Consider the following 22,824-nt stretch of genomic DNA (forward strand, 5'->3'; position numbering starts at 1 on the left):
ATGGTTGAAACAGTTTGTGGAGGAACGACTATTCGACATGTTATCAAATACTTTTGCTCTGCTTACAGCAATAGCACTTTTGGGATTAATTAACAACATTTTGGTACATACAGAAAAACTTATTTCATTTCAACTGGAAAGAAAAATAACGAATCTATTGGCAGGCATCCAAACCGTTTTTGAGGAAAGGGAGCTGCACATTCAATCGCGATGTATTTTCAAATTCATCTTTGCGAATTGCCGATGGTAAGCTTAGCATCGATATACAGCTTAAAGGCGTAGTGGCCGAAGGAGCAAGAGGTCACCTGAAATTTGAGTTTCGTAAGCCTAGAAGCCAATCGTATCAGCGCCTATTTGAGCACGATATCGACTACTGTGTAGTACTCAAAGGATCCCAGGATACAATTTATCGCCGGCTGTTCATCAGCACTCTCAGGTTTGGAAACTTTTCCACGACTTGCCCTATAAAGTCGGGCTACTACTATATGCACGGATGGAAAATGTATGAAAATCAGGTGCCTACGTTTTTTTTAAAGGGAGATTATCGGGTTGACGGAATTTTTTACTATGGAAAGCACTGGGGAAACATAAGCAAATCATTGATAGAGTGCACAGTTGAGGCACAGCTAACCTAAAAAGTTTATTTTATAAAACACAATAAAAATATTATGTAATATGTAATAATTATTAATAAAATCAAGTAAAAACGTCGCATCTTAGTTTAGTTTAGTTTAGTTTAGTCCTAATACTATAGAAAATCAATGCTTTCGCTAAAAAAAATGTGAAACTTATAGGATATTTTTTAAAGAGGCGTAAAAACTGTTTTTGGGCTATCGATAGAGCTATCCAAATTTGAAGCTTCAATATCTTTTGCAGTTTTCCACGCTCCTGTGGGCGGATATATATCCGCCATAGCTTTTTGGTTTTGGGTGGTTAGCATGATACTGCCCAAAATATAGCAGAGCTTGATAAATAACTATATGTTCAGGTCCTATTTTTCACGCCCCTAGTGGGCGTAGATGAATAATTTTTTTATTATACCCTGAACCCATTGAAAATGGGAAATCAGGGTATAATGGTTTTGTGGAAAAGTATGTAACGGGAAAAAGGAGGCGTGGCAGACCCCACAAAGTATATATATTCTTGATCAGCGCGACGAGCTGAGTCGATATAGCCCTGTCCGTCTGTCCGTCCGTCCGTATGAGTGCGTCGATCTCAGAAGTTACAAGAGCTAGAGAGCTGAAATTTGGCATGCATACTCGTGTGTACCATACGCATTACGAGTTTGCTTTATTTTTTCGATATATCATCCGAAAACTTTTTTATCGAGAATAATCGAAAAATTGATTTTGTTTTTTTTAGCCCAATTTGAACATTTTTAAACCTGGAGTTTTTAAATTTGTGTTGTATATAAAGTTAATCGATACAAAGATTTTGTAATTTAGAGATTTTGGATACCACGCCCCCTTCTCCACCAATTTGTAAAAAACGCATTTCAAGTACTAGAGACTTGGGCTTTGGAATATACACACATATTCACCATATGATTACGCTCTGATCTGATCATTAAGATCGAATGTCTACAAAAGAAATTATCCAACAAATAAATTCTCATAATATTGCCCACACTACAGCGCACCCCAAGCGTAGTCGCTGCTTACTGCGCAGTTAGCAGAGCACAGTGTATGTATGTGTACATAAAAATGCAGAATGATTAGAATATCAGCTTAGAGGGTTCAGGGTATCTCCTAGTCGAGCAGTCTCGACTGGAGCCCTCTTACTTGTTAATCTTTATACAATTATAACATTAGCTCACATTTTAGTTTAAAAACTCGAGGAGATACAGTTTTATCCGATTTGCCAGCAATGGGGGCGATTCTACATTCCAAATTTCAGCTTTCTAGCTCTTGAACTAATATGATTTCTGGCATACGGAAAATGAATTTTCTGATTTGCCACGCCCCTAGTGGGCGGATGGGCCAAGTTTTAACACTTTGTATCTCGGATATTCACGAGTATGTGTTCCGAATTTTAAGTCTTAAAATGTGTTCATACGGACGGACGGACATTGTACAAAACCAATATACTAATTCACTTTCGTGAATGAGTATACAAGTAAAAAATTTTATTGGTCATTTTTTCGAACATCTTTCGTGGGATTTTCTTCATCGGATCAATTGTTGTGACCCAAACATTGTGGACAACTTTAACTTTATTTAAATTTATTAATCAATTTGATTCAATATAAATCGCATTAGAAACAAATATCATTGAAGCTCATAAAACATCCATAATTACCTTGGCACATAGAGTCTGACTATAAAAAGTAATTTAGTGCGAACAAAAAAACATTTCGACCGGCTTGCTCATTGTCCGAAAATCATTTCTATGTCGTAATTTATATAACAATGTACGTATTTCATATTAACGGTATTTCGCTTCTCTTGCTGCTGTTTTTCGACCGACTGTCAGTCGTTAAAGCTGTGAGTCTCTACTAAATACTTGACGAAATCAAATAACTTACTTGCTATTAAGTCTAGCGTGATCATCCAGGCCGGAGAGTCTAAGTACAGCCATAAGTATTTTGATAACTTCAACATGAGCATCATTAATAACACGCTCAATCTGGACATGATGATCAGAAAGCCTTTAACGCGTGGACTCAAAATGCACATTGACTTTTCTATCAGCCTAGGCAAATCGAAGCATTACCAAAGCGTCTTCGCCCATATAGTAGACGTTTGCGGCGTTGTGTCAGCCATACATAATAATATATTCAAGACCTGGTTCCAGAGCATGTTGGAGCATGGCAACTTCATGTACAACTGCCCCGTGACCGAGGGGCATTACTTTCTGCGGAACTGGAGGATGGAAGCCCACATGGTGCCTCAGTATTTATATGCTGGCGACTATCGTGTCAATTGCCACATGTTCTTCGGGAAACTAAAGACGAAGCACGAGGACTTTGTAGTCGAAATGAAAATCTTTGCACTACTCAAATCAAGCTAACTATATAGTCGCAATTAAGAGAGGGAGAGGGAGAAAAAATGGAAAGAATGAGGGAGTGAGAGAGAGAAGAGAGACGTGCCTGGCTGTTCCTGAAAGTAGTCCCGATTGCTGTTGAGGAAGAGCGAGATGGCTTCTTTAGGTAGAGCCTTCATGATTGTGAAATGATTTTATAAGTAATAGTAATGGAAGGGAATAAAATCCGGTTATAAATGTGTGCTTCGTTTCCTTTCGAAAGTTTGTAGTCAACAGGCTAATCAGTCTAAATCAGGGTATAATGGTTTTGTGAAAAAGTATGTAACGGGCAGAATCATCGCAGACCCCATAAAGTATATATATATTCTTGATTAGCACGGCGAGCTGAATCGACATAGCCCTGTCCGTCTGTCCGTCCGTCCGTCCGTATGAGTGCGCCGATCTCAAAAGTTATAAGAGCTAGAGAGAAATTTGGCATGCATACTCGTGTGTACCATACGCAGTATAAGTTTATCATATTTTTATTTAACTTTTTAAGAATAATCGAAAAATTGATTTTGTTTTCTCAGACTAATTTGAACACTTTTAGACCTAGAGACCCAGATTTACTGTGTATCTATATACAGTTGATCGACACAAAGATTTTGTCGTTTACAAATTTTGGATACCACGTATTTCAAGTACTAGAGACTTGTGCTTTGGAATGTACACATATATTAACCATATGATCACCCTCTGAAAGTTTCATTAAGATTGTCCATTTACAAGAGAAATTATTGAACAAGTAAATTCTGATAATTTTGCCCATTCTGCAGCGCATCCTAAGCGCTGCCGCTGCTAACTGCGCAGTCAGCCGAGCGCGGTATTATACGTGCATGTGTGCATAAAAGTGCAGAATGAGTAGAATATTAGCTTGGGGGGCTCTGGGTATCTCCTAGTCGATCAGTCTCGACTAGAGCCTTCTTACTTGTTTTTATATGAAAAGAAACATTTTTATAATTTACATGAGTTTTATATAGTAATTACTTATATATATCAAGTTATATCTAACAATGATAATCTTTCAATCCGGGAATCAAGTCTGTATAGGTCGTGCACTTTCCCTCTGTTGTTATCTCTTAACAATATCGGATTTACTAATGTAATATTTGCTAATGTATCAAAAACGCACTGAACCAGTTAATGTCAAAATCAATGTAGCTGATACGGAATCCATTAGCAAGCTCAAATAGCTAAAATAGTTCATCCGAAAAGTGTACATCGGTGTCTCTCGAAATGTTTCTAAAGACTATCGGACTGTTTATGGTAATATTTTTTTCGGCAATATTGGTAAGCTCCGCAGTGAACACTTTTCATTACATGAAACTAATATGAATTATATTTGAAGGCGACTAAAGTGATTTTCCAAACGGGAAACTGTACATTCAAACATGATGTATTCTCCAATTTTTCAATGGAAATAATTAATAGTAAGGTCAAAATTGATATATATCTAGTAGGTGTACTGAAGGAAGGGCTTAAGGGTCATCTTAGTTTTGAAGTTCGCCAGTCCAAAAGCACATCGTATCAGAGCGTATTTCAGCATGATATCAACTACTGTGCTCTGCTCAAAGGGTCCCAGAACTCCATTTATAGTCGCTGGTACAACAGCATGCTGAAAACCGGAAACTTTGCCCGAAGCTGTCCCATATATCCGGGCTATTACTATATACAGGACTGGGAGTTAAAAGACGATCTGGTGCCAACTTTTTTGTTCTTCGGAGATTATCGAATTGCGGCTAGTTTCTACTATGGAAAGTACTCGAAAAGAAATAAGCTTCTGGTGGAATGTTTAATAGAAGCGTTACTGTCTTAAACCTTTTCACTGTGTAATACAATACTATGGTCTATTGAAAATATAAAATCAAGAAGGGACATGTTCACGTTAGGTTCGTTTGAGGTGTGGTGAAGTTAAAAAAAAAAATTAAGAAAGCTCTACTCGAGACTGATCGACTACGAGATCCCCTGCACCCTTCGAGCAACTGATATTTCAATAATTATTCGCACATGCACACACACACGCACACATACAGACATACGCACGCACGCATTAACAAGCATTGGCTGCAGTGCACTGCACTGGTGGCTTACTATGGGAATTTCAATAACTTTTTTGTGGATGTACTTCATGAAACTTTTAGATTATGATTATAACATGAATATGCATGCATTTGCCAGCGCAAGTCTCTAATATTTGAACAGACGGACAGGGCTATATCGACTCAGCCCATCGTCCTGATCAGGAATATGTGTACCTTATGGGGTCTGCGATGATTCCTTCTGCCTGGTTCATACTTTTCACCATTGTACCCTGATTATAAATTTTTTCAATTTCAATACATTCAGAGTTCATTAAAAGTTTATGGAGAACAACCAGGTTAAATCCACCGACCACATAGATTATCTATTTTTTTATTTATCTATCTATTCTATCTATTTCTATTAAGGGTACTTACTTATTTTTTATTTTATTTTTTAATTTTTTTAGTAATTTTATATGAATAAAAGCGTTAGAAATATATATAGATATATATATTCAATTTATTAATTATAATAAAATAGAGAAAATTCGAAGTATCATATTTCATTGCATAGTGTTTCAATAATGAGAACAAAGTGTGCAATACAAATGCTCAAAACAGAGCTTTTGCACTTATTCGGCTTTGTGTCTCAATATTTCGCGATGTATTATGATAAAATGTAAAATGGGTTTATATTAGTTAAATTTGATGAATTAGTTATACAAAATATGTTAGCAGAACATGCTTGCATTGACTTTGAATGTTTTGGCTGCGGTTAACCTTTCAGGAGAAATGCCCATATAATTATTATAAAATAATTATATCTAAGCATTAACATGAGATATATATTTTCATGTAATTGCGAGCATCGGTTATTATTAGTATTATATCTAACCATACAACACATAAACTGGACATCTGAGCAAACTTCAACTTCGTATTGGGCTCGGTATTTTTTGGGTCGGGCAGTGAAAACTGCTTTTGAGAGATTGATAAGGTTTTATGCGTACGTCTATTTGCCATTTCTAAGACATGATGTTGCTCTTGGAATAAAACACAAAAACCAAACGAAAACGGCGGGAGAAGCGCAAAATTCAGCATGTACAGCGATATTAGGGCGGCATAGCTGCTTGCAAAGTGCAACGGGTATTTAACGACAACAATTTTCAAGTTGCAATGCAAACTATAAGAGGTTACGAAAATAAAATCTTTATTTACAAGAGGATTAATGTTCTAAAAGTTGCGAAAAAGGCTAAGAATTAACGAGAGAAAATGTATGGAGCTGCTTTCAAGAGAATATAATTTTTTCGATTTATTGCGATTTTTGCTTTAGCTGGGTACAAATTATCGAGAGTCGTCTGTAATTACCTTTACATGCATATGTCCCATCCCAATGGGACATGCTTTGTGATCTTCGTTCAAATGACAACTTCCGCAGCTAAATTGTTGGGTAGATAATGGTAGCTATAAACTAGAAATGCCCATAAACTTCGAGGTGCTGCGCAATAGCAAATACATATTTCTATGGCTACTGCGATGCGTTTAAGTACCGGCAATAGTGAGCAGTCAATTGCTCGAATCCAAGAGCTCAATACAACTGACAGTCACATAAATCATACAAAATGCTCACGAAATCAAAGCGGCTGGCACTTCGCAGTCAGGCGCGCTTTTAAAATTCGCAAACTGTCAGAGGGAATACAATGGGCACGACGCGAGTCGAAACATTTCATTGCAAATATATTGAATATTAATTTTGTTGTGTCGCTGTCTATGCCGTGATGGCCCATTCGACGGGGAGTTTTAATTCAATTTGTGAAATTTGCAAAAAATATGCTAAATTTGCGTGCTAAAAAATATGAACAGTTTTATGACAGATGACATGATAGATATTCGGTGAGTGACAAACCCAGCTAATTCGAAAGCAATTGCGTTCACGTATTCGAAAAACAGAGCTGCCCAGAAAATGTAATTATCGCAGATCTATAAGGGAATTCAATTGCGTCTACAATTGGTCTCCTATGCAGACAGGAAAGCTCCTAATGTAAATGAAAATATCTCAACGATTTTGTTTGCGCTAGCCGGCAAATATATTGCTCGTTACTACATTTAGGAAGAAGAAGAAAACGGATAGATAAGTTGAAGAATACCATTGAAACATCGAAAGTGCTGGATAGATACGGAAATTGAATAGACTTCAGCGGTGGGGAAGTGGCCTAGGTCGTCTTGGGCAACATGGCGAATATGCCAGGCTTCAGATTGTTGACATCCTGGACAACAAACTCGCCGGAAATGTGGTCGTTCATGAGGAGCGATCGCTTCTTGCTGGCATCCAGGAGGTGGGCCTCAAAGTGGATGTCGACCTCCAGTTCGGGCAGAATGGACGAGGTTGGGTCCTCTGGCCACCAGAACTTGTTGATGTAGTACGAGCCCTGTAATTTTCGATTAAAGCGTAAGTGACGAAATTTGTATCTTCCCTAGAAGACGCGAATGTAGATTGCACGAGGGCCAGAGCACAAAGCGTGGGGGCACTCACCTTCGGTATCGGACAGGTGTCGATGATATTGCCGTATTCGCGCATAAAGCCGTGCACGAAGCGACCCACTGGCGACTGGTTGGCATAGTTCAGGATGCGGCAGACATTCAGGGTGGTGTTGAAGGTGGTTGTGTAGTACGGGTCCACTTTGTTAGTTATGCGCACCTCGAAGTGAATGTCCACGTCGTGCAGCGGTTGGTGCACCTCCATGGAGAAGTTCAGGTGCGGATCCGAGTTGTCGTAGAGGATCTTGTGGCTGACCATTTTCTCCTCGCTCCACACCTTGATCTCCTTGAACTTGGGCCGCATCATTTTCTGGCCAATGCAATGGGAGCTGGTAAGGAATAGTCTGGAGGCGATTCTAGAGCACTTACCTCGGCCAAGCTGCCGGAGCAGAGCGCCAGAAGGACTTGCACCACAAGCACACTGTTCATCCACATGGTGATTTACTATGCCTGTCAGAGCTCTGTGATGCTCCAGGTATTTATAGTGCCAGGTAATAATTAACAACGGTAATTTCGAATCGATGCCATCGAATCAAGGGCTTGAGTCTAAACGCCTGAGTGATTTGGAATAAAAGCATATTCAAAACCAATTAGCTGACGCTGTTTGCCATGACAGTGAGGATTTCCATCTGATTCCGTAATGGCCAAACTCATTTGGTCTCCACTGATGCCTGACCGCCTAATACTCCTATAATATGACTAGTGGTTAATTGAATAAAATTGCCAGTTTATAATTGAACTAAGATGGGAACAGAGTTAAGCCTACGATTTCTTGCATTGGCACTTATGCTAATACTAAGCCATCCTGTGGCTCATGGCTGGGTAAGCGTGAGAATTGGGGCTGAAACATTTAAGGGTGTTTCCACGGTGTAAAGATCATGCGATCTGCCATCTTATTGAATTGTTTTCCCCCCGCAATCTCCTATTTCCAGCGCTCCTTCAAGATTGTATTTGTGCGCTTCGACTACGAATTCAATGCCAAGCTGGTGGATGTGAAAATAGAGTTGCAAAACAGTAGCAAAAGTGCGCTTACTGTCGTTGTCAACACCTTGGAGACAATCAACGGTGTGGACGTAACGGGCAGTGTTTTCTTGGAGACGGAGCCGGGCAACTATACCAGCCTCATCAGTAGGACTGTGGACCTGTGCAAGATGTTGAAGGACCGCAATGCGGATCCCCTGTCACGGTCCATATACCAAGACATGCAGCGATATGGAAAGCTTTTCAAGGAATGCCCCATACAGAGGGGCACCTACACGCTGCAGGACTATGTTGTGGACGAGGAGCTGCTGCCCAGCTTTCTGCCAGAGACCAACTTCAAATTCAGTTTACGTCTATCGAAACCTAAGAATCAGATGATATTCAAGGGCTCGTTCTACGGACGCATCGACAAGTCGAAGGGCTTCAACAATCTTAAGCTTTTTAGTATGGGCTAAGAGAGACATACATATGATTGAGCGCAAGGGAGACAGTGAGTGAGAGAGAGAATTGGGTATGTGTGGGTGCGCTCTTATGTGCTAAACGCTCAATAAAGGTATCTTGAATGCTATAATTTTGTCAACACTTCGTACTTCAATTTAAATTATAGTCATCATGCAATATGTGTACAATATCTCTCAGTTTTGCCCGAGCCCGAGCCCGAGCCCGAGCCCGAGTCGCTATAGCTATCGCTATCGCTATCGCTATTGCTGTCTCTGTCTGCTGCTGAGTGCGCTGTTTGCCCGATTTTAGTATGCAAAATGGCTTTTGTCGCACAATTGACGTCATTGTCGGCTCTGAGGCGTCATCGTCATTGGGTAGTCGGACGCGTTGTCCTCACCAGCCAGTTCATCAGCCGAATGCTGAGTGCTGAATGCTGCGGGAACAGAGTCACCTCCGTTGTCACGTGTTTGCCTGCTCGACTGCGAAATTCGCATGTTTACCCGACGGTGACAAGCTGTCTGCAGGCAGCGAATTGATGACGCTGATAATAGCCACCGTCGACGGTAGACAATGAGGAAGACGAAGGCGAAGGCGGGCGCGGAGGCGGAGACGTAGCCACGGGCCAAGACGGCAGTGATGATGTGCCCCGATGAGAAACAGACGACAATGATTTAGAGCGATTGTAGCAGCATGTGTGCTGAAGCTGGAGCTGGGAATGGGGATGGTGATGGGGCTGAGGCAGGGGACTTGAAGCACTCGTGTGTTGATTGGGCTGATATCGTTAGGAGCATATAAATTTTAGGGTTAGCGGCATCTTGTTTTCTCTATAGATAGAGCCGACAAGATTTCTTATTAACTAATGCAGTTAGCCAGTATCTGATCTCGAGAGCTTCTCATTATTCATGCAGCATTACATGGTTGTTAGGCAGGCCACGTAATGGAGCCTACGAGCTAGATATAAAGAAATTCTCGTAAAGTTTGCCGACTCGATGCAAAACATTATAAAAACTTGCGAATAGCTGACGGCATTTCCCTCTTTCTTTGCAAATTTGTTTTTTGCTTTTGCTGAATCCGCTTCAGAAAAGAAGCAACAAGAGACCGCTGAGTGTGCCGCCTGGTGGCGAGGCGAGGGCGACAGAAGGGTCGCCTCGGCTAGGCTCTATAGTGCGCTGTAATTAAGGATGCGCTGCACATCGTTTTAAGCCAAAAGTCGTTGACAGCAGTAATGTCACGTTAAGTCTCGTGAGTCAGCAGCCGGCAGAGCGGAGAAATATATAAATCTATCTAAGCTCACGGGTAACCGCATAAAGACGGCCATAAATTGTTGCAAAGGCTTCGAAGAGTGCAATAACTTAGAAAATTACGAATTCCCATACAAACACGCGCTCACACTATATATATGTATATGTACATTATTTCTTTTATATAGCAAAGTTCATTTTAATTGCGATTGCGGGCAGTACAGTTGTCGAGGCCTCAACTTGAATAATGGATGGGCGGCATTTGTCTCTGATCCACAGTAATGCCCAGATCTACATTGGCTGGACTTTTTTGTATTTGTCTCGCAGTTGCCTCTGGGGTTGGCTTCAAGTTTTATTACTATTTCAGTAGTTGGCATGCTTTGATCACGAAATGTGTAACACAATAGAGAACTAAATTCGTGGAGCTCTTCTACATACATATGTATATAGCAGAGCACTGGGGATATATATGTATTCAATGATGATATGAAATTATTTTATTTTTCATTATTTATCAGTTCTACTCCTATCCGCCAGTATTTCAAACAAATATGTATATCTTAATTTCATGAAAATACGTATGTTTATAAATTCAAATATTTACATTTTTAGTATATTATTTTCTACTCATCCTTGAAGTCCTCATTTAACACTGCCGCACAAGGATATGGAAAAAAAATTTTAAATTGTATAATTGGCTAACCAAATGATGTCATTTGTATGGGGCTTAACTTGTCAAGATTAAATTTGTTATTTGAATATGTTAATTTTTGATATATACCCAGTAGATGACTGAAATCGATTCATACGGGTATACATAGGTTTGGTGCAAATGTATGAGAAGTATTACAATTAAATGTCGGACTTGTTGATTACAATAATATACTTTCTATAAAGATTTACTTATACCACCAACAATTTCTTGATTCTACTAAGGGAAGAAAATTGAGCAGGGTATCTATGAGTTACACATTCTCAACTCGAAAGCGAATATTTGACCAAGCGATATGTTATATAAGAATTGCTGTTGCAGGTCTTCCTGATCTATTTATTGAGACATAAATAGTCTTATAAATACACTGCCGAATCAGCATTAAAAGTGGAGCAGCTCGGTTCTCTATGACCATTAAATTCATCTCACATACGAGAAAGAGGGGTCATGCATGTAGTCGACTACGTAATGCTCTATTTACATTATATAGAACAGTCGAAAAGGAGTTAGCAATGCGATGCTTTAACATATTATGTAAGATGTCAGAGTTGAATGTAAGTCGATATATACAGAATCTTTTCATATTATCTTTTCAAATTTCACTATGGTCTTCTGATCCCTAGAAATTGTTTGGCACTTCAAACGGTGTTGAGCGAAGCCAATATGCTCGGCTTAGATTGCGAGCAGGGTATCTGTGCCTGATCCGTCTATAAATGGCGATTAAATAAAATTCCCAATCGGAATTCCCAAATATAAATAATGTGAGCTTAAGCAAAAGCAAAACTAAATGGGGAATACTTAAGAGAACCGGATCAGAGGGACCCAGCTCGAAATTGATTTGTAAGCAAATAAGTGGGGGACCAGAATAAATTGAGTAAACAGCAAAATGTGGGTTATACATACAAATTGGGTGGACCCGAGCTATTCCATCTGCATAATTCCCTACGAGGCACGTGACTGGCAGGGGCAGCACCTGTGGCTCAATGCAGTGACATTTACAATTACGCTTGCCACTAGCTGATTTATCGCGAGCCACGCCCAGTTATGATGGGTTTATTGAACTGGCAATAGCAAGTGTTATGATTGGATCATAATTTTCAAATGATTGGCAAAACGCAGCTAGCCAATAGACGTTCTGAGTGTTTAGTTTCGGCTACACTTCTTCCATTTTAATGCGGATCTGATGCTGAAGAGCGTAACCTCGAGGCCCAACGTGGCTCTGGCTCTGGCTATGGCTGTGGCTGTGGCTGTGGCAATGGCAATGGCAGTGACTTGGCTCTGTCGCTTATCACTGCCCGGGTCTTTTTCATTTGCATACTGTTCAAGTTTTTCGGGCTTCTTTCGGCGTGTCGCTGACTGTATCTGCAGTTGAAATCGCAATCGCACTCGCACGGCATGTGATGCTAGCATAATAATGTCTGTCACATAATTGAAGTGCTGGCAAATGCAAATGGCTGGGGGCGGGAAAAGCAATGAGAAAGGCGAAAGGGTGTTAGCTCTGTTTATGGTCAAACTCGTTCGCTGTACATCGGCATTTGCAGCTACAAATAATATGAGCCTCTCCTACAAATATACGTACATACATACATACATACATATATATCTTATCGTGGCAGCTAGGGATAGACCACGAATTTTGATTCAAGAGACGGCAAAGAGTTCAATGGCTTTGCAAAGTTTCACTGAGGCAACATTAAAGTTTTTCTCATTCGGATTCCGCTCAAGTATGAAAATCCACTTACAAATATTATGTTAATTGGCACAAAAAGACAGTCGGAAAGTCAGAGAAATGAAATCTTATTACATCAGGCTGGCCGACAAAAAAGGATAAGCATAACCGGCAGACAATTGGCAAACAAACAAATTGCCAAAAATAACAGTTGGCAGTGAGAAAAATTCCAGCTACGGAATAAGCGAGTCGAAATTTTGATGAAATGAAATGTTGTCTTGTCTGTTGCTCTTTCCCCCAAAAGCCCAGCCCAGCCCAGACCAACCCATGTCAGGGAATGGTGCGCCTGGGCTTCCGCCTTCCTTGGCTGTGCTCAATATTTGCACTGTGAGGCGTTGCCAGCTGCGAGCTAATTTTGACAGTCTTTGCTCGTGGAGACGGAGTCTAAGGTCGGGCGGGGCTCGAAGCCTAGACTTGCACTCCACTTTGTACATTGCTTAAGACGTTTTGTATATTATTGGCTTGGCACTGCACTGCCAACAGATTCACAATCAGACTCATGGAGTGCTTGGTAAATACTTGTGGGCAAACTGTAATCAGTTTTTCGTAAAGTTTTTAATGCCATTTTGCATTTAAAATATGCTCGTATTTAAGTTAATTGAAAACTGTAGTTCTCCCTATTCCTCTCTCTCTCTCTCTCTCTCTCTCTCTTTCTAACCCCAAAGAGAGCTCCCTTCCTGTATCTGTGGAAATCCTTGGGGAATTCATTTTAAAGACTTAATAACCTGAAAGCATTTGTGCATCAGGCAACACTTAAAATGCGCATAAAAATTCGCCCAGCATGCGAAAATTTATTTGTTCCTGTGAATTTGGCTGCCGGGCACCGAACTTATTGCAATTGCTACAAATTTTTACATAAATTTGCGCTATGACAAGCGGGGCTAGCCCCGCCCAAGTCCTCAGGTACGGCGTTTCACCCTCGCTGGAGCTGCGTATTATGCAGGCCGTTAGCATTTCTTATTTTTTTCGACACCTTCAGTTTGGTTTTATGAGTTTTCGCATTTGTCTGCTTTGAAACGCCTTCGCTAGCTTTTACTCTGCCCTGCTCTGCTCTGCTCACTACCTTTTGAGCAATTTTTAAGCCGGAAATCCACTTTCAATTGTTCGGGGCGCCGCCATGGTTTACATATTGCGCAGCTTCGTCCTGCGCTGTCTGTTGAAGTGTAAACATTTTGGCAGTAGGTGTAAATAGAATCTTGTAAAACGACGCGGCTAACGGTGCGAGGAGTCGTGGCTTGGTTAGCTTTAGGCGGAAGTTGGTAAAATTCTTATTACGATGGGATTTCTTTGATTGTTTGACTTTCTTTTCAAGACGTTTGTTTACTTGGGATATTGTCAACAAATTACGCAAACAATTACTATAATCGTCGAGACAGGTAGGTAAACCCTAATCACGCCTCTACGCAAGAATAATTTTAGTATCATGCTTCAATAAGCAATTCGAAAAACCAAACGAAAATTAACTATATGCGCGTCGATTAAATAGATTTATCTATGTTGTTTACTGTCCACAATATTCGTCATTCTCTCTGTTTCTCTCTCTCTTTCTCTTGTTATTCACAGAAATCGTTTTACATCGCAAATGTGCTCGTTAAAATTATTCTAATTTATAAAACACCTTATCTATGCACCCTTTGCAAAAAAAAACAACAAGTCAATTACTTTTAGTAAATGAACAACACTATAATTTCAAATGCAATAAAGGCCTATTCTGCATAGCCACTAGTATGCACTGCACCATGGGCGAGATGACTTTTTTTTGGTATAAACTGGAGAGACATTAAATATAAAATATAATTTAAAAAAAAAAAAAAAAAAAAAATTAAAAAAAGTGTCTTCCGAAGAAACAGTTATTGAACATAGCAGAGCAAGGTTTCGATCCTCGGACCTCTGGGTTATGGGCCCAGCACGCTTCCACTGCGCCACTCTGCTGTTGCGTTCGGTTTGGTCCGAAGCTTTTATGAACACATATGAAAAGTAGTTTGGTCCAAGGTTCAAACCTCGGTGGCACCAATTTATTTTAGTTTTAGTCTGAGCTTCAGCTTCAATTTTTTTATTTATTTATTTTTTAATACTAGTATACTAAATTACATTCTTACTCATGTATTAATAATAATGTAACGCATATGTTTTTACAATATTCAAATATTTGACACGTTTACATATTATAAAAAATGTTGCATTCTTTTAGGCTCATCAATAAATGATCACACAGTAACATTATCGAACACTTAAATTTCTTTGCGATCCTAAAAGTAGACTAATAATTAACTATCTATAAATAATTTGTGGAGATTACTAAATTATAATTAATATTTATTATTATTTTTTTTTGTCAAACAAGGAAAATTGATTAGCGATATTTGTAAATATATATTTGTAAGTCCTCCTGAGTACATCAGAAAGTTAGGCTCTATATAATATAATCTAACTATGTTGTTAAGGTACTATCCTTGCATTGTACAGATTCAGCGCTTAAAATAAATATAACACAAAATTGCGTCAATAAAAAAAAAAGGGAAAATTGATGTTAGTAATATACTAATTTGATATATATTCATTTAATGTAATTAACTTTATTTTATGTTTTTATAGAAAATGTTAAATTTTAAAATATATTATATCTTTTTATATTTTTATAAAAATGTATAATGTTTAATTTATATAATTTATAGCACTGTGATTAGCTAATAAAATTTAAATTTAAATTTACATAATTCTCAGTCCTCACAAACTGAGTGAGGTTTGGCCCTAATTTTATGTATATAAATGTGTTGTTAAAGTACTATATCTGATTGTACCGTTTCTACACTCAATAAACAAAAAGAAAAAAAAAAAAATGATATTTTTTATTTCCACAAAAAAAGCTCATAATATAAATACATAGAATACAGATTTTCACATAGCAGAGCAAGGTTTCGATCCTCGGACCTCTGGGTTATGGGCCCAGCACGCTTCCACTGCGCCACTCTGCTTGTTGAAATAATCGCGCCAAATTGCGTATTTCAATTAGACCAAAAGACAGAAGTTTAATGCAAATTTTTTAAAGAATGAATAAAAAGTTTTTATTAAAAACCAATAAAGCATTTGGTATATTTATAATAATAAGTATATTAATATATTTTGTTATTTGTATATATTTATATATTTTAAAAAATCTAGTTGTTTTGCTTATAAATTACCTATATATCTATGTGCATATGTATATGCATATATCATTTGTGTGCAATGCCACCGAATCAGCCCATGATTATTCGAGGAGAGTTTCGTTTGCACTCCACAGTTCGTACAAAATGGGGCTACAAGACTCCAGAGATGTCTCATGGAGCTGCATTACAGCATCTGCCCATGTCTGACCGCCGCCAATGTCGATTGCAGCATGTAATTTTTCTAGGGGTAGGTGAAAAGGGCGTCTGCCATGTGTGCGGTGTCTATTTAATTACAATTGTCGCCGCAATCCGTGTCCATGTGCGAGGCGAGGCGATGCGATGCGAGGCAATGTGATACGATGCAATGCAATGTTGCAGGGACAGCGGCAACAAAATCGCTGCAATTAACGCGCTCTGCAACTGGGGACCGAGTGGCGGACAGTTGGGAGCTTGCTGTCCGGCGAGACCTTTTTCGATGTGCGAGGCCCATTTTGTGCGATTATTTTACGCTCAATTATTGTTAAATATTTTACAAAATGCGTATACTTATACTCACGCATCCCACGAATGCCGCTGCCATTGCGAATTGCAAATTGGCCGGGATCGCCGTGGTGTCATGTCCATGTCCTGCTCCCGGGGTTGTCCTAATGAGATTGCAATTATTTGGCCATAAATTTTTATTATTTCGGCTTTAAAGTTCATGAACTTTTATCGGGCAATTGCCTGTGCGTGTATGTGTGTGTGGCTTTGTTTTTGTAATCCACAAAAATGCATTTACCGTTTTGCAATGACATGATTTAATTTGAAATTATTTTGTAATTAATTGGACCATAACGTTGAGTGGACAATATAATTAAATACATAATTAATGGCCATGGGTCCAAAAAGGCACTGATCTAATTATGCGCATCCATAGGTATTTTGCGATAATATACATATTTCGGAGTCATCACTCATTATTGCTGTAACGTCAAAAAGAGATATCACTCGATTGGTTCGCGTTGTGCAACCACAAAAGATACTATATGATACTAAAATGTATTTGATAGTTAAATATCTCTATATATGTATTTCAATATATTTTCAGGTTGCTTACTCGAAACCGAACTCCTAGGAGGCTGAACCGAAGGGATCTAATTCTCGGATCTCCTGTTATGATAGTCAACAGAAGTTGACGCACAGCTGCCATCATACTATTTTGTTATATTCTTGTAAATATTTGTAAATATTGTAAATATTAGTGACAGTTAACACAAGGTAGCCGGCGCGCCCAAATGGGCAGAATAATTAGACAATAAGCTCACAAAGGGGTAACTGGAGTACCTCGTATAGCTTCAATAAACATTAATCAACATTATTATATTTCCATAGATGCCAAAGCCAATCCACCTTCTTTGGATATCAATGGCATTATGTTTGTTGCAGTAAAAACTAGACCAAGTGTTCTCCTGTTAGATATATGAATTTTAGAGATGGTGCACCTACCTTTACTTTGGTCTTTTGAAAAAAAGAGAAAAAAAAAAATTGCGACACGTGTAAAGTCTATATTGAACTCTTTCAACGTTGGAAACCTCTGCAAATATTAAACAGCATTCGCAGTGAATACTGAAGTACTTTTCACTACGCTTTGGCCCGACAGCCCATGGAAAAACACGTACAGAAACATTCTACTCGTACTGTATGTCGCATATACTCTTTATCGATCAAACACATTTCCACTAGCTTGGGCAAGAGCATTGTGATTCTTTCATTGAGTTCGTAACCCTAATCTTGATATATGTATTTGCTTCTTTTTTATTGAGATTATTTCATATCGATCTCGGCAAGCAGGTAACAGCCAGATGAGTATATTCTTCTTATGAGTATATTTTGATGTCTTTGTGAAGCTAGCTGAATTTGAATTTTGTAACTGTTCCTAATTATTTTGACGTTCTCAGGCATTATCTGGGTAATGTTGGCATTTGGTGTAATACACAAAGGAAATCTTAGAATTTTGATTTTGTAAGTCCTATGCTCATCATATTGTCCCGCGTAATTCAACTAATAGCCAGTCGATTTTCATTTTAATCACGATTTAAATATGCCAAGCCTTATTGGGTAATGCAAATTAAAAGTTCTAAAAGATTTCACTCGATAGAAGTAGAGCCTAGTCCTTATCAGGTTAACAGTCTATGCGTACAAATATAGATACAACACCTGTTCCTAAAGAGTATAAGCACTATTTTGCAGTCAAAACAGATTTTTCCGCTTATTTGGCTTTGGTTTTCCCAAGCTTTTTTCAGCCGTCTGCCTTTTCGCTCATTCGCCTCATTGTTTGCATGTGTACAAGAGGACTCTGAATTCATGGAGATCACGCACAGAGTTTGCCTCTTTGGTATTTAGGAACGGTCCGAATGGAACAACTGGTGTAATTTTTATATTCTGATGTAAAATTTATATTCACATATTTATGTATATATGAAATACATTATGGATTATTTGATTAGTTCGGTGTAAAAAATTAATAGCCTTGATAGCTTCATCAGCTATAAGTCTTGTTAAATCTTCTTAAATTCTATGCTGCTGATTGATATTAAAGTTTATTCATACAACCTTTCTTTTATTTGTATGTGAAGGAAGGAAACGAGTCGCAATTTAAATTTAAAATTATTGCTGGGCATTTGTAATGGTCGCAACTGCGTCAAATGTTTTAATTGCGGTGCTGGTAATACAACAACAACAACAAGCACCATGGCCGCGGTAACAGCGTGAGCATCTACATCAGCAGCCGCTGCATTCACAAATTATTGGCAGACTTCAAAAAGGCAATGCGCAAAAAAAGGACAATGCGCAAAACAAAAACAAGTATGAAAGCTCTAGTCGAGACTGCTCGACTACGAGATCCCCTGAACCCTTGGAGCAATAGATATTTCAATAATTTTTCGCGTCTTTCAGCTTACACAAGAAACACGCCCACACACACACACAGGCATACATACACACACACGCATACAGACACACATACACACACGCATACATACACAAACGCATACACACACATACACACACACATACACAAACACATACACACACATACACAAACACATACACACACAAGCACCCACGCATAAACGCATGGGCTGCAGTGTGCGCTTACTATGAGAACTTAATTGTTTAATAACTTTTTTTATGGACGTACGATCTTCATGAAACTTTCAGATTATGATTATAACATGGATATGCAAAGCACAAGTCTCTAGTATTTGAAATACGCTTTTTACAAAAGTGAGGGTGAGGGGGTGAATTTAAGGGTGGGGGGTAAATTTTAACAAAAACCGAAATTGTATAAATTGCATATAAGCATACATTAAAAATTTGGAGACTCTAGCAATAAAGGTGTAGAAGATATAATTTTATAACTGGTTTTCGATAAGGTTTTTATCGATAAAAAAAGATCGGGATGAGTTATCGATTTTTAATGATAAACTTGATATGCGCGCTGTAATTACGGACATTTAAAAAAAATTTGAAGTCTCTAGCTCTTATATCTTCTGAAATCGACGCGTTCATACATACGGACAGACGGACGGACGGACAGACGGACAGACAGACGGACAGGGCCAAATCAACTCAGCTCGTCACCCTGATCAAGAATATATATACTTTGTGGGGTCTGCCACGCCTCCTTCTCCCTGTTACATACATTTCAACAAAACCATTATACCCTGATTTCCCATTGAAAATGGGTTCAGGGTATAACAATCTGACAGAACTTGCCGACTACAAGATACCTAGACTTCGCAGTGTATATAAATAATTTTAAAATGGTTTGTATTATTTGTGTTTTACTAAGAATATTCGATTCTTCGCTTCGCGTGACAGTTGCTTAAGATCTATATATGCAGATAAAAATTGTTGGGAATTATATACCAGAAGCAGGAGAAGACTCGCCGTCGGAGAGCAAAAATTGGTGTTACAGAGTCTCAGGCAGAGAGAGCTCCCTTCTTAATCTTTTATACGTGCTGTGAATTACTTAATATTTGGCTTAGCCACCTTTTGCTTTTTTTTTATTTCTACAGGGTATTAAATATATATAAATCTACATACTTTTGGAGTTTGGGCATGTTTGCGGCAATTAATTTAAACACACGACTTTGGCTTTGCAATGTTTGCGGTTAACCTTCACCAATACCCAACTTCCACAGTTTTGCAGTTCTGCTTCCATGATTATAGCTCAATTTCAATATCCCCTGTATCCATGTTAAACTACAAATTCATTGTAATATATACTTTTTTTTTTTTTTTTTTTTTTTTGAATGAAATAATAAAATAAACTTACCAATTCGATATGCACTGAAATTTTCAAATAATTCTCTTTTTCACTTAATTTCTGCATACACAAGAAACAATACACACACATGCGCATGCACGCATAAGCACGCGCTCTGCTAACTATGCAGCGACTGAAATAATGTGAAAGTAGCTGTAAAAAAGAATGAAAATGTGAGGTTAGAAGAAGATAATCACTAAAAAATGTTCAATACATCATTAAGGCATGTGAAATAATTCGTGTACTTATCATATAATCAGAAAACCTAAATACAGTGACGAACTAAATTATTGGCACAGCAAAGTTTTTAAACTTTATAGCAATTTTTCCAATTTTTTGGAAACGTTTTTTTTAATGGAAAAAAAATTAACCAAATAGAATAGGAAGTTTTTTAAATTATAAAAAAAAATTTATATATATATATATTCCAAAAACCTTAATCGTACATTCTAAAAAAATTAAATAACAAAAAAAAAAAAAAAAAAAACTCTAAATTTTGCTGAACAAAATTATTGGCACACTTAGTATTTTTTTTTTTTTTTTTTTTTTTTTTTTTTTTTTTTTTTTGAACATTTTAACCGATTGGACAAACTCCTTTTGGCAATTTCACTATATGTTATGTGTCTTTAGTTAAAGCTTCGCAAATTTGAATTTTAATATAGAAAATTTTGTAGGAACTGAGCATATTTTTTACTTTTCTTAATAATGGCTAAGCTAAAAGAGACATCGATAGCTCAGAGGAAAATTATGCTGCATTTGCATGATCTGAGCAAATTTTATGCATAAACTAGAGAAATAATGGAAAGAAACCGATTTCCTATTCGAAGCTACGTGCAGCGCTCCAAGGAAGCCCGCAATCTGCTAAGTTCATAATGCCAAACCTATTATTAGCCATTATTATTATTATTTTTTATATTTTATATATAATTATATTATTTATATTATTGAAAAAAAAGCACGTTGAAGTTTTTCGAAATAGTTGTACTGTATAATTTAATAAATACTCAATTCTATTTAATACATTTTTTGTATCACTAAAAAAACGTTAAAAAACAATTACAAAATTGCTTTAAAGTTTAAAAAGCCAATAATTTAGTTCGTCACTGTATATATTTTTGGTTTAATTCCGTTTTTGAATACTTAAAATTTGATGTAATCAGTCAAGATTTTTGGAAAGTCGTTACACAAGGATAATAAATGCAACATCAAATGAATCAATATAACATAATTTTATGCAGATCTAGACAACCAGAGACACCTTCCTTCCGTATGCTACCCATTCTCTAATATTGAAATAATTGGGGTTAGTCATATGTCATGTCAGTCTTCAATGAGTCGTCTCGGCGACTTGAGCGACTCATATATGATCGTTGTACCTCATGATCCGAATAAAAGCTGGAAGATAAAAAGGAATTTCCTAGCTTGGCCTCTAGTTCCTCCTGGGGGGAAACATGTGAGCAGCTCCTGGCAATCTTATAGAGATTCTCGTACTTTTGCTGCAAGGTGAGTAAGCTCGATTTGCCAGGTCCTTCATAGAAGTCCTTGGCCGTGAATTTGCAAAAGTCGATTAGCCCCAGTAACTCAGAAATATACTCCCCATTCATTTTTCCCTTCCCTTCGATTGCCGGAGTAGCCACCTGTCCATTAGTATCTATTTTCTCATCTTCACTTTCAGTGTCTGTAGCAGCAGTATCAGGACCATCGTTATACAGATCGTTATACTTTATGTACATTTCAATCAAGTTGAAGCGCTCTGGCTCACTGAGTCTGCTCTCGACCACCTCAATATAGCTTTTGAACACATCTGTGCTAAACTGGTAAATGGCCGAGTGGTTGAGCACCCTCTTGGCGTGATTCTTGAGGTCACGAGAGACATGGTCGATCAGCAACGAGTAATTCAGTGTGTGCGCGCACTGGAAAAGACGCAGAAGCTCGTCTGTGTCGAACATTTCCTTGCGGTATAGTAGATGTCGCACACAGTCCTCCTTGATGGACTCTACCAGGTACTTGTTGCCGAACTCTGCTAGTTTTACAAGTGTGTCAAAGTCGTATACTTCAAGCCTCTCGTCATCGTAGCCGTAAACATATTCACGAAACTTCTCAAACACCTTTGGCTCCACGTCGTTCAGCTTCACTTCTCCGCTGCTGGACTCATTGTAGTTGCCATAGAGCATGCGATCGAACACCTCAGAGGCGCAGCTAAAGATCAGCTTGTGGCACAGAAATACCTTACTTCCTTCCGCAGTTTCGATAATAAATTTGCAGTCTGCATGGCGATTGGTACGCAAAATGTCGGCCAAGGAGTCACGCATCCTGCAGTTGGCGAAAATAAAAAAAAAAAAATAATAATAAAAAATGGTTCATGATACATCTAAAGTAATTACCATGTAGTAATCATTATTTCAAAATATTTCAGGTTGTCTTGGTAAAAGAATAAAAGTAGCTTGCTCAGATATCGTATCTCAAATAATTCCCCCGATGCTATGGTCAACAAAATAATTTAATTTAGTCAATTTACAAATGTTTGCTTTGTTTATATAAATTTTTTACTTATAGAAAACTTGTGCTTCGGTTAATATACACAAATGAATTATGAATTTATGTGATGTTCTGAAAGTTTGATCTTCATAGTCCCATTACAAGAGGATTTATTCAATGATGAATGTACTGTAAAATAGCTCA

The 22,824-nt window shown here is 38.0% G+C and overlaps 5 protein-coding genes, 1 long non-coding RNA gene and 2 other non-coding genes across 8 annotated transcripts; 3 read left to right on the top strand and 5 right to left on the bottom strand.

Moving 5' to 3' along the window:
* Positions 1 to 3,223, top strand: LOC108612435 (uncharacterized). The gene is made up of 2 exons (XM_089467068.1): positions 1 to 12; positions 2,536 to 3,223. The coding sequence occupies exons 1-2, from the start codon at positions 1 to 3 to the stop codon at positions 3,007 to 3,009; spliced, it is 486 nt and encodes a 161-aa protein (XP_089323194.1). The 3' UTR covers positions 3,010 to 3,223.
* A 1,034-nt stretch (positions 3,224 to 4,257) lies between these two features.
* On the top strand, positions 4,258 to 4,837 carry LOC108612436 (uncharacterized). The gene is made up of 2 exons (XM_018005317.1): positions 4,258 to 4,287; positions 4,370 to 4,837. The coding sequence occupies exons 1-2, from the start codon at positions 4,258 to 4,260 to the stop codon at positions 4,835 to 4,837; spliced, it is 498 nt and encodes a 165-aa protein (XP_017860806.1).
* A 2,268-nt stretch (positions 4,838 to 7,105) lies between these two features.
* Positions 7,106 to 8,103, bottom strand: LOC108612668 (uncharacterized). The gene is made up of 3 exons (XM_018005623.2): positions 7,950 to 8,103; positions 7,576 to 7,890; positions 7,106 to 7,471 (listed from the first exon to the last, which is right to left on the bottom strand). The coding sequence occupies exons 1-3, from the start codon at positions 8,013 to 8,015 to the stop codon at positions 7,256 to 7,258; spliced, it is 597 nt and encodes a 198-aa protein (XP_017861112.1). The 5' UTR covers positions 8,016 to 8,103; the 3' UTR covers positions 7,106 to 7,255.
* LOC108612437 (uncharacterized) lies at positions 7,886 to 9,079 on the top strand. Its single transcript, XM_089468053.1, has 2 exons — positions 7,886 to 8,402; positions 8,513 to 9,079. Exons 1-2 carry the CDS (start codon positions 8,325 to 8,327, stop codon positions 9,014 to 9,016), a joined length of 582 nt encoding a protein of 193 aa, XP_089324179.1. The 5' UTR covers positions 7,886 to 8,324; the 3' UTR covers positions 9,017 to 9,079.
* Positions 9,080 to 14,544: 5,465 nt separating this feature from the next.
* On the bottom strand, positions 14,545 to 14,616 carry TRNAM-CAU (transfer RNA methionine (anticodon CAU)). The gene has a single exon. It is a non-coding gene; the product is annotated as a tRNA-Met (tRNA).
* A 971-nt stretch (positions 14,617 to 15,587) lies between these two features.
* TRNAM-CAU (transfer RNA methionine (anticodon CAU)) lies at positions 15,588 to 15,659 on the bottom strand. Its single transcript has one exon. It is a non-coding gene; the product is annotated as a tRNA-Met (tRNA).
* Positions 15,660 to 16,606: 947 nt separating this feature from the next.
* On the bottom strand, positions 16,607 to 17,102 carry LOC149269478 (uncharacterized). The gene is made up of 2 exons (XR_016269881.1): positions 16,930 to 17,102; positions 16,607 to 16,864 (listed from the first exon to the last, which is right to left on the bottom strand). It is a non-coding gene; the product is annotated as an uncharacterized LOC149269478 (long non-coding RNA).
* A 4,131-nt stretch (positions 17,103 to 21,233) lies between these two features.
* Positions 21,234 to 22,714, bottom strand: LOC108612438 (uncharacterized). The gene is made up of 2 exons (XM_018005320.2): positions 22,527 to 22,714; positions 21,234 to 22,455 (listed from the first exon to the last, which is right to left on the bottom strand). The coding sequence occupies exons 1-2, from the start codon at positions 22,538 to 22,540 to the stop codon at positions 21,447 to 21,449; spliced, it is 1,023 nt and encodes a 340-aa protein (XP_017860809.2). The 5' UTR covers positions 22,541 to 22,714; the 3' UTR covers positions 21,234 to 21,446.
* Between the last annotated feature and the right edge of the window lie 110 nt (positions 22,715 to 22,824).

The sequence above is a fragment of the Drosophila arizonae genome, chromosome 4, assembly GCF_054131065.1.
Source record: "Drosophila arizonae isolate 15081-1271.41 chromosome 4, UAZ_ARI_1.0, whole genome shotgun sequence".
Taxonomy (NCBI): domain Eukaryota; kingdom Metazoa; phylum Arthropoda; class Insecta; order Diptera; family Drosophilidae; genus Drosophila; species Drosophila arizonae.

Excerpts from the sequence above, each read along its gene's own strand:
- LOC108612436 (XM_018005317.1), top strand. The coding sequence starts at position 4,258 with ATGTTTCTAAAGACTATCGGACTGTTTATG. Across the intron at positions 4,288-4,369 it reads AGACTATCGGACTGTTTATG|GCGACTAAAGTGATTTTCCA; the intron begins GTAATATTTTTT and ends TTATATTTGAAG.
- LOC108612668 (XM_018005623.2), bottom strand. The coding sequence starts at position 8,015 with ATGTGGATGAACAGTGTGCTTGTGGTGCAAGTCCTTCTGGCGCTCTGC. Across the intron at positions 7,891-7,949 it reads GCTCCGGCAGCTTGGCCGAG|AAAATGATGCGGCCCAAGTT; the intron begins GTAAGTGCTCTA and ends TGCATTGGCCAG. Across the intron at positions 7,472-7,575 it reads ACACCTGTCCGATACCGAAG|GGCTCGTACTACATCAACAA; the intron begins GTGAGTGCCCCC and ends CGAAAATTACAG.
- LOC108612437 (XM_089468053.1), top strand. The coding sequence starts at position 8,325 with ATGGGAACAGAGTTAAGCCTACGATTTCTTGCATTGGCACTTATGCTA. Across the intron at positions 8,403-8,512 it reads ATCCTGTGGCTCATGGCTGG|CGCTCCTTCAAGATTGTATT; the intron begins GTAAGCGTGAGA and ends TCCTATTTCCAG.